We start from the raw sequence: 11056 nt of genomic DNA on the forward strand, positions 1-11056 counted from the left end.
AGAAGAAGAAGAAGAAGAAGAAATTTTATTGTAAATTGTGTGGAAAAGTCTTTCTGTAGAATGTCAAATCCTTCTGGCCAAAGAATAAAGTCTTCCTGTTTGAAAAAAAAAACAGCCATTGTCCATAAATGAAAAGAATAAATTAGAAAACTCTGAGAACTTCACCCTAAGAAGAGCACCTGCAGTAACGTTTTCATAAAGAATGTGAACAAGCCTGTGGCCTACTTGAACTCATGTTTCCCAGAAGATCTCAGCCATGTCAGGCCAGCAATACAAACAAGATTCTTCACATTAAAGTGTCAGCGACTTTTCAGATTTTGTTTTCAGTAGAAGCTAGGACAAGTTTGTTAGCCCCAGGCTTGAAGTCCTATTGTTCGACTATTTGTTTTGGTTTTGCTACAAGTAAAGAGAGTATTAGTGGTCTTCCTCCTTAATAAGTTCTATTTTCTTTTTGATAACATTGAACACCAGCAGTGAAAGAAAATATTCTGCAGTGGTAATCTGGAGTGATTCAGAGGATGTCTTACATGGTAGCGTGCTATATGACCTTCTCATCTAGATGGTTTTTAATCTTTCAAAGTAGCCCATGTGGCTGAGCTGTGAGGCTCTGGTAGTTGTGAATTGAAACTTGAGCAGTCTGTTGAGTTGGCATGCAAGGGCTTCTATAGATGTGAGGTATCTTGTCCTCTCATTCCCTCGTGATGCAAATCCATGCTTAACTATATATTATGTATTTTTTAGGGCAGAACTCTTAATTGTTGTCCAGTCTGTTGATTGGCCTGATGACCCATAGGAAATCTCAAGAGAACCATGGCTGAGGCAAGGATCTTCTCTCAGGAAACAACTCTTGGACATAGGCTCTTTTAAAGCTAAACTGAAAGACAAGTTGTAGATGCTCAGGGCCAGCTATTGACTCCATAGCTGAGTAGCATGTGAGCTGTGGTTTGCATGGGGTTATTAAATAAATAGGTACTGTGATTTTACATATTTCCTTAGTGAGATTTTATTGTACTTTATTGAGGAACTCAGAGGATCATGCTTATTTAACTCAGTAGAATCTTGTATCTCTCAGGTTGGTGGACAGTAAGTATAGATGCCAATGTTCAACATACAGGGGTTGTGGGATGTGTGCACCTTCAGGTGGATGGGAGCCTCAGACCTCTTCTTTTTGCGATGTACAGTATATCTGGGTGTGTGGTGGGGGAATTGAAATGTCCTCTGCTGACTGTTTTAACTCCAGATCGTTCACTGCTCATTTGGTAAAGGGAAGCTCTCCCTGTGACCAAATGTATGGGTTTGGCTATCAACTAGGCTTCTTAAAAGCTTTTCATTGGTCCTTAAATACCATTGGCAACTGATGTCCAATAGTAAAGAAAAGCAGCAAGGTGAACTCCTATCCAAAGAGATTCTCAGAGGTTCATGTTCAGGTAAACTGATTTTCCATTGTGATGGATTCTTCAAGTCCACAGAAGCTACAAGAGTCCTCAGACTAACAAGAGGAATGGTCAGAAAGTTTCAAGCCTTTGCAGCCATCCAGGGCTGCAGTTTGACTACGAAATTATTAAGTTCTCTAGTTATGAGCACTCCAGACCTTCTTCTTTGCCAATAGGGTATTATTTCAAGTTTCTATTTTATTTTCATCATATACTAGTTTTTAAATTGCTATCTTAAATTATTTTAATATCTTGTCTAAAAAGTCACATAATATTTCAGTGTAGTCACTGGACACTAATTTCAGTTCAAGGATTCAGCATCCCTATGCTAAGGTAATCATGACTTTGGACAAACTTTTATCTTCTTCCAGATTTCTATAGTGCTGGTGTGGGTCATAGTTGAGGTCATGGTGTTTACTGATTTTTGCTTTCCATAGATTAGTGTGAAAGGCCCCAGCTACAAGTTGTCAACTTACAAATACTCTTGTCTACTGAGCTTCTGAAAGAGATGCCTCAGTGTGTTGGATTCTGATACTTTGCCAGCACTTTGAAAAGGCATGGTCAAAAACATCCCCACTCTTACCTGCTCTGGTAGAGTCAATTACAAGGCTCCCTGTCAGCTGGCTATGGATACAGAGTTGTGGGAGTTTCACAGCTGTACTAGAACAGTACGTTTCTGCACATGCTCTCTTATGCCAGGGCACATTTGTTAATTCCCTGGGTTCCAGAGATGATCAGACATTGAAGAATGATTACCCTGTGTTTACAGCATCTCCCCAAAGCCTTCTCGGTTCATAGATTTTAAAACAGCAGAGGGCAGGAAACCTTTACTTCACAAGACCTGGAAGTGCCCAGCAAGTCCCGTTATAGCCAAGTACATGGTATATCCAGCTCTAGAGGGCGAGTGGGTCCTAGAAGCTTCTAGGCCCTTCCAGGAATTGAACATGCAAATCAGAAGTGCTTGAGCCTCATTCCCATCTCTGACCTGGGCTGAGATGTATGTGTATTGTCCCCCAATTACATTCAGAGGGTGACCATGGGACTTAGGCCTTCTCTCCCCTCTGACTCATGCCTCATTATTTTTCTGAGAGTAGAGTATCTTAGGCTTTGTGCCTAAGGAATGGCAGGAAGCCTAAGAGGAGATAAGTGGAGGAAATGTCTATGAAGAAAGCTGGTGTAGTCTTGATGATTCAGAGAAAGGGATGCAGAATGAAGTGGAAATAGAGATGTTCTTACTGTCTCTCATGTCAGTCTATACACATTGGGTCTGTGGGCAGCACCAGACATTATTCTTGCACACATAGACATCATTCTTGCACACATAGACATCATTCTTGCACACATAGACATCATTCTTGCACACATAGACATCATTCTTGCACACATAGGCAAGTTGTGCAAACAGCTCTAGTGCGGGGCTGGCACACTCAGAAGGATGATAAGGGGCTAGAAACATGCCACTGAGAAGTTTAAAACCTGCCTCCATTTCACAGATAAGGAAACTGAGGTCTAGAGTCATTATATAAATCTGGGAATTCTCTACTAATAAGTGACAGGTCATATTTGAATGTGGGTATTTCTGGCTCTTATGTTTCTTGTCATTGCTGCTTTGAGCAAAGGTGAAGATGGTTCAGGGGACAAATAATATTCTAGCTCTTTCTCATATACACTCTTATGCCAGTCCAAACCTCTCATTTGTTATATTCATTTCATTGGTAGGGATTTTATTGCTAATGTTCCCTGGAATACTTACAATCCACGTGAATAGGGGCCACATGCACATGTGTCCAGAAACATTATGGAAGGATGAGTATGGGAGAGAGATTCCCTTTTATGGCAGCAGATACTAACATGAGGATCATCTCCCACTGGGATGCTACATAGTGGCTCTAGTGTTAGGTTGGGGATGAAGTATCAGAGCTCTAATCCCAGTCATCTTCAGAAACCCTGCAAATACTTTTATACAGACAGACTCCTTGACTTAAGTGGATCCTCCAAATCATACTCTATGGGAACAAGACCTTGGGTGTTTGTATTTTGCATCAGTTTCTAGTTGGTTCTGTTCCATAGTCAGAAAAGAGACCATAGCATATAGAATCCTAGATTGAGGTACTAGGTCCTGACTCTCACTGTCTACCTCTGGGGCTCATTCTCCCTCCACTTGCTGGCCATGCATGGTTCTTTGCCTTCTAGCTTTTAAGACTAGACCATGCTGGTGCTGAGAGCCTAGGAATTCTGCAGGAGGTCTTGTGCAGACTGAGGCACTGTTGTTATCAATATCAGCTGGGTGTTTACTGAACAAAGTTCAGTCAAGGCAGGCCTGTGGATCCGGGTTGAACAGATACCCTGGCTTCCTGGCCTTTGATACAAAGCTTGGGTCCTTGGGCTCTTATCAGTGGAGGATAATGGGCTCCTTGTGTGAGTCCCAGAGACCATTGATTCTTGATCTCGGGTGACCTAGATCTTGGCCTACCTGCCATGGCCTTTCCATTTGAGTGGGTAGGTTGTCTCTGATCTCCCAGGCAATGACCAGCCCTATGTGCTGACGGGTTTAATTGATGCTTTCTTGGATTTCTTGAGAAGAGGGAAAGGAAACATTGTCCCAGCCAACACAAGGTAGATATTCCAGTTCTAGGATGCGTGAGTCAGCGTTGGATGTTTGTCTCATGTACTGAAGATAACCAAGGACCTGGAAGCCAGGCTTTTTTCTCCTCACTCCATTAACTCTAAAGATCCAGGAGAAATGAGAGGAAGACAAAAGGAAGGACATTTGAAAGCACTACTTACTTGATTGATTAATGAACAGCCATGACTAAGCTTATAAAGAGACTAGACATGTCTGCCACTCCAGAGGGCAGAAACAACACAGTACCTTGAGAGATTTATAATCTAATTGCAAGCATTTTAAGTTCACCTCATCAAGGATAACTAATCATTACCTAGCAGGCTGTAGATTTATTGAATTTGTGCGGCAGAGGGAGTACCTCAGTGGTAGAAACTTGCCTAGCATGTCTGAGGCTCTGGCTTATATCCACAGCACTGACAAAACAAGGAGACAAGAAAACAAATTGCACCAATATCTATCTGATAAGAAACTACAGATTATGAGGCTCAGAGAAATTTGATGACTTCTTAGGATGCCATAGCTAAATTGTGGCTGAGAGGGGATTGGAATTCAGTTATACCTGACTCGAGAGTTCTTGGGCTGATTGGCATCCCTTACTGCCATTTATGTGAAAGCTAGTCAGATCTAGATGTGTTGGAGAGGTAGATGTAGGAATTTCATGGCCTGCAGGGGTCAGAGAAGTTGCCCCCAGATCAGAATTCTGACTATGAGAAACAGCAACGAAGGTAGAGAGGCGAAATATGCAAGGGCGTGCATAGGAGTGTTAACCAGGCTTTCTTGCTAGAGCCAGTTTATATAGTATGAGAAAAGTGGGGTTCTTATACCTTTGGGAAGCCCTGTCACTTTTAGACAAAGGAGAAAGAGCTTAATGATGTGAATATAGTAGGGCCCCAGAATGGTTGGGGACAGAAGGAATCTTGGGAGAAATACTCTAGGAAACCTCACAGAGATTCAAGTTCAAGTACAATTTAGAGAGTTGGACAGTAGAGGAAGTGGGGGTTTTATAGTTTGGGGTATCTGAGAAGGGCCATAGGTTCAAGTAACATTCCCCTTTACAGCCACAGCTCCAGAGCAAGCTGCTGCCCCTCCACGGCCTTACCAGGGTGTTCGAGTCAAGGAGCCAGTGAAGGAGCTACTGAGAAGAAAGCGTGGCCATACCAGCGTTGGGGCAGCTGGCCCACCAACTGCGGTGAGGATCTATTGTGGGCAGTGTGACTGCAGTGTGTGTGTGTGTGTGTGCGTGCGCGCATGTGCGCGCACAGTTGGATTTGTCAGGGTGGTCAGAGAGATAAGGCAAGAGTGTCCTTCCCTGACTCAGGCACCGTCTGTGGGGCATGAAGGTAGCGGATTACATGGAGAAGGTAGACTTAGATGCAATTAACTGGTGGTTTGTTGGGTGGTCAGGGGAATAGAGGGACTTCTTGCTTTTATCCATAGGAAAAAATCTGTTGATGGGGCTTCAGGAAGCCAATGGTACACACCCTAGTATGAGTTGGGGGTTCACAAAGTTTCTCTAATGTACAACCTTCTTGCTAAACCAAAACACAAATCCCTCAAAAACTGAGACAGTGATGGTTGGGGTGTAGAATGGGAGGTTGTTATCCCCCCATGGTTCTCCAATCCTGGAACCCTGAGAGTCCCTGAGAGGGCTTGCTGCAGATAGATAAACACCCATTCTGGTTTTCTTGTCCCCATTCTAGGTGGTACTGCCCCACCAGCCCCTGGCCACCTACAGCACCGTGGGTAAGAGCTCTCCTACACACTCTTGGTGTCTTTGAGGACCCGCTCTGGGGAGCCTGCACTTCTGTAATTTCCTTTTTCCCCACAGGTCCTTCCTGCCTTGACATGGAGGTTTCTGCTTCCACAGTGACAGAGGAGGGGACATTATGTGCTGGCTGGCTCTCCCAACCGGCCCCTGCCACTCTTCAGCCATTGGCTCCATGGACACCCTACACGGAGTATGTGTCCCACGAAGCTGTCAGCTGCCCCTACTCCACTGACATGTATGTGCAGCCTGTGTGCCCCAGCTACACAGTGGTGGGACCCTCCTCAGTGTTGACCTATGCTTCTCCACCACTCATCACTAATGTCACGGTATGTCACACAAAAGTAGAGCTCTATCCAACCAATGTTGCTAGCTCCCTCTGAGAAGACTCTTGATTTTCTTATCTATTGATTTCCATGGTTACTGGGTCAACTAAGTTCACTGCATCCTCCAGGGTGACTTGCTCTTATTCCTATTGACTGAAAGTATCTGTCCTCCACAAAGACACTGTATGCTTGAGTTGTCACATCCTTTAATCCTGTGGGTTGGGAAGATCTGTTGCTTCTAGTTCAAACCTTCCCAACTACTCTGGAAGCAGTGGGTCTCAGTGAGTGAAGTTTTTAGCAGATGAAGTATTAGGTGAGATCTGTGTAAGGTCTGGGTTCCTGTCAGTTCAGATAACTGATGCAGCAGTGGTACACTTAGCAATGGGAACTACTAGAATACTTCCAGGCTGAGCAAAAGTTGATACTACTCATAAAGGAAACTACTTTTGGGTCAGACTCACCTGTAGGGTAATTTTTAAAATTTCTTACTGTAACATCAAGTTACCTGCGTTTATCACTCTCTCCCCTTTTCTTAATAGCTCTGTGCTTAGTACTTTGACCTCTCTGAACCCAGAGTCCTCATCTATAAGATGGGGGAGAGACTAACAAGATGTTATTGGGATCAGATGAGCTGGTACATATGGGACTGTGTTTAGCAGAGAGACAGCACTCCTTAAATGTTAGTTATTAGCCTCATGGCCATAGTCTGCCAGCAAGGTCAACAAATGACTACCTTCAAGTGTCAGGTAGGCTAGGAGGCCCTCCTGTCCTTGACGAGTAGAGGAAAGGAGTTGTAGTTTTATATACTGGGTGGCTATGTCTCTAAAAGAATGGAAATCCCTGAAGTGCTTGTGAGGAGAAAAGGCCTAGGAAGCAGTGATGACCAGTGTCACTCTGGGGCTATGGGCAGCACAGATGGAACCTCCCTAGGGGTCTCAGAACTCACCTTGGTGGTGGAGCTTGCCCTAGATTCCTCATGTCCCCTCTGTTTACCTTTAAGGTCCAGTGCCACTCTAGTTCTGCTTCAAAGCCTCCCTGCCATGCCCATCTGGATACCCAACAAAATGATTTGGGCATGGATCTTGTTGCCAGTGAGTAGGAAGGAGTTAATGGAACACCTTCCCTAGGCAACTCATTTCCATAGTGGGGGACCTGGGGTAGAGGACGAGGTGGTTCACAGCCTTCTCATTACTGAAGATTCTGTTCATTATTTATCCTTTTATATCATCTGTACCTTCCACTCTGAAAGGTTCTGTGTATCAAACAAACTGTATTTATTAAGAAACGATTTGTTTTGCCATTTTGTAAATTAACTCATCAAAGCTGGCTTGAGCCAGCACTTCTGAGCAGCAGAGATAAGACCCGCAATTCCATCCCTTGGCAAGGAACCAACAGTCACCATTGACCTGTATAGGTAGAGGAGTCAAAAGTGAATGGTTTCCACATGGACTTTTGAAATAATGGAAATAGTAAGGTTTTCTCAGGTCCTGTCTGCCTTCAGCAAGCCAAGCTGGGGAGCAGGGGCTCACCCTGAAAGAGAAGAAACCATTTGTGCAGTAGGAATAGACACACCAGCCTGCATGTTGGGAGTCCCCAGCTCCATTGTTCCAATATAGAAACTTCAGGACCCTTGCTTCGCAAACTGTAGTCCCTCACACCAGCCATGTTAACATCCTCAGAGGTCTGACTGGGCTTGCCGAATCCCAGGCCCTACTCCAAACCTCTGGGATTAGGATCCACATTGTGACAAACTCTCCAGGATGCTGATAAAAATTCTTTTCTAAATGGCTCTAGCAGTTTACTCTTAAGGTGCAGTGGCAGCTGGGGAGATGGCAGGGGAGGATAGGGATAGAAAGGGGGGTTTCGATCTGTCTTTCTTCTGCTGGTGCAGAGATCTTTCTTATCCATTGACTTGCTGTGGAAAGGTAATAAGAACATAGGCCCTGTATCACTGGCTTGAGGTTTGTTTGAGTAGCTGATATTTGAATGTGATGGATGGTCTGTAGAGCACTTGGGAGAACATCCCTCATCACAGGGAGCAGCTCAGAGACAGGGGGAGGGGGTTGATCAGGGACAGGTACCAGACAATAGCAGGATGAGACCATAATCGCAGATACAACAGTGGTCCCATGCCACAGGAGTGCTGGGCTTCCTGCACTAGTCAGTACTAGAAGGGCAAGAGGTGAGGGAGCTATATTATATATAACCCATGGGGGCTGGCTTACAGTTTCAGAGGTTTAGTTTGTTATTGTCATGGTATGAGGTGTGGTGGCATGCAGGTAGACATGGTACTGAAGGAGCCAAGAGTTTCTACATTTTGATCTATAGGCAGCAGAAGGAGACTGTGAACCATACTGGGTATAACTTGAACAAAGGAGACCTCAAAGCCCACCCCCACAGTGGCATACTTTTTCCAACAAGGTCATACTTACTCTAGCAAGACCACACCTCCTAATACCCTGCAGGCTAAGCATTCAAACATATGAGTCTATGGGTGTCATACCTATTCAAATCTCCACATTCCACTCTCTAGATCCCAGAGGTTTGTATCCATAATATAATACAAAATACATTTAGTATAACTTTAAAAATCCCCATATATCACAGTCTCAACAGTTTCTAAAAGTTCTGTTCAAAATGTCTTCAGAGATTCATGCAACCTCTTAACTGTAATCCCCTATAAAATAAAAGATGAATAAAAAAACTCAGATCACATAGTTCCAACATATAATGGCACAGGATTTACACTACTATTGCAAAAGGGAGCATAGTGAAGAAATGCTAGACCAAAGTAAGACTGAGAAATAGCTGGGCAAACTCCAAACTGCCATCTCCATGTCTGACATCAAAGCACTCTTCAGATCTCCAACTCCTTTCAGCTTTGTTGGCTGCAACACACGTCTTTCTCTTGGGCTGGCTCCATTTCCTGTGAGCAGCTTTCCTCAGCAGGTATCCCACAGCTCTGGCACCTCTAACATCATGGGGTCTCCAAGGCAATGCAGGCTTCACCTTCACAGCTTCACACATAGACTTTCTAGGCTTCTATACAGGGACTCCCCTGCCACATACCTGGCCTTAGCAATTTTCCTTAGTCTCTGATGGAGATTCCTGTCACCGCCTTACCGACCAGCGGAAATAAGGAGGCAATAATGAGCTCTTCTCCAAGCAGTTTATTCAGGAACCTTGTACTACAGAATCATTTCTTCATTTTTTCTTCTTCTCTGGCTAGCTTCTCTCTCTCCCTCAGCCCTCGTGGGTTAAATACTTTCCCTGGTCCCAATCAGCATCGGCTATGTGGCAAAACATAATAGGCTGTGGGAAATCATGCCAGCTTCCATCACAAACTAGAGGCACTCAGTTTTTCCAAATAAGGGCTTGTTTATCACAATGCTCTCTGCTCTGGCCAGAGACCAGGTGTTCAATATATAAGGTGGCAGCTGTGGCTCCCCACAGTTCCCCCTTTTTGTTTTAAACGCAACAGGCAAGAGTAGAGGACTGATCTCTAGTAACCATGAGAAGGACATTGCAATAGCATTACAACCTGATGGTAATATCTCTTGGCAAAATATCAAACCCGTCTTTGAGAACACGTACAGCTAGTTTGTACTACAAACCGGGTTTATTTAGCCATTCGGTACATGCCTCTGTCTTAGGTGATTTATTTGCCAGAGCCCTAACCCGTAGCAGCCAAGTTGGTGCCATGCCCGTCCTATGCCTTTTTTCTGGAGGTGGGATTTGAGGCATCAACCCACATGCAATCAGATGTGCTCTCCAAGAGACTGCTAGAAGCTGATCTCTAGTGCAGTGCTTAGCCTTGCATCCTGAGCATGAAGAAGAGCATTCAGAATAGTTAACCAAGCCTATAGAGATTGCCTCGCCTCCAGGGCTGCAAATGCTTGCACTACCCAAAGCAGCCTGTCATTGCTGCCGAACCCGCATAGGTATACCACAATGCCAATATACTGACAAGGACCAGTAAAGCACCCACAGTTCCAATACCTGCCCACTCTTTCAGATGATTCAATCCACTAGCGAGGGACAGGTCAACTCTGGTAGAATCCACGTGGACTATGGCTATGCGAAGATCTTGCAACAGATGATCCATTTCTCTATACCAATTCCCTGTAAGATAGATTGACAATTGTCTAGACAAGTTAGCAGCCTGAGTGTGATTTTGATACTGCACAAAGATTCCTAAGTGTGCTATCTGCCACAGGGCATCTGCTTGTTCTTGAACCAGATCTACCCTTTGGTTAAGTACCATAATGTCTCCCTTTAAGTGGGCATTAATATTGGATTGGGTATAGTAGAAGCTGTGGCTCCGACCACTGCAAATGTACCTGGGCATCCTGGCAACCACAGCAAAGGGGAATCTATTCTGAGGGCTACATCTAGCTTAATCCTGTTTACTTTACTAAGGCCAGCATTACTAACTATACAAGGGTCGGAGCAAGGACATAATTTTTTAAACAAGGCATTTCCTACAGTTCCACTGGCAATCATGGCCATGGGAGAAATATCCATGCAACTCCCATTCACCCCATTCAGCATTCGGCAGGTGCATCTTGAGGTGGGGCACTTTTCCTCGTAAGCCATTCAGGAATCCAAATGGGATCTCGGTGGTTCTGTGGAAACACACAAACAGAGCCTCTTGCCACGTCAATACTGGATCCGGGCCATGCCATGAACCTGTCAGAATATCCTTCCATTGCACAAAACCTTTAGAAGTGGAAGAGGCAGATACATGCCATTCTGCTTGCCTGTTCTAACCTCTTCACTAATTCTGTGTAAGCTGCATTCAACTTGGAATCACAATTTGCTGATACCAAAATATTGTTCATATAATGAATGCATCTAACATCAGGATACTTTTCTCTAATCGGTTTAAGGGCATGGGCTACATATA

General features: G+C 44.4%; 1 protein-coding gene across 1 annotated transcript in view; it reads left to right on the forward strand.

The window, feature by feature from the left end:
- The window catches only part of Pou2af1 (POU class 2 homeobox associating factor 1), a 31109-nt gene that overhangs the window by 13305 nt on the left and 6748 nt on the right, over nucleotides 1-11056 (forward strand). The window contains exons 2-4 of the mRNA XM_031344629.1: nucleotides 5118-5248; nucleotides 5760-5802; nucleotides 5888-6153. Of these exons, the coding sequence (XP_031200489.1) occupies nucleotides 5118-5248; nucleotides 5760-5802; nucleotides 5888-6153 (440 nt within the window). The remainder of the gene's footprint in view (nucleotides 1-5117; nucleotides 5249-5759; nucleotides 5803-5887; nucleotides 6154-11056) is intronic.

The sequence above is a fragment of the Mastomys coucha genome, unplaced genomic scaffold (assembly GCF_008632895.1).
Source record: "Mastomys coucha isolate ucsf_1 unplaced genomic scaffold, UCSF_Mcou_1 pScaffold23, whole genome shotgun sequence".
Classification (NCBI taxonomy): domain Eukaryota; kingdom Metazoa; phylum Chordata; class Mammalia; order Rodentia; family Muridae; genus Mastomys; species Mastomys coucha.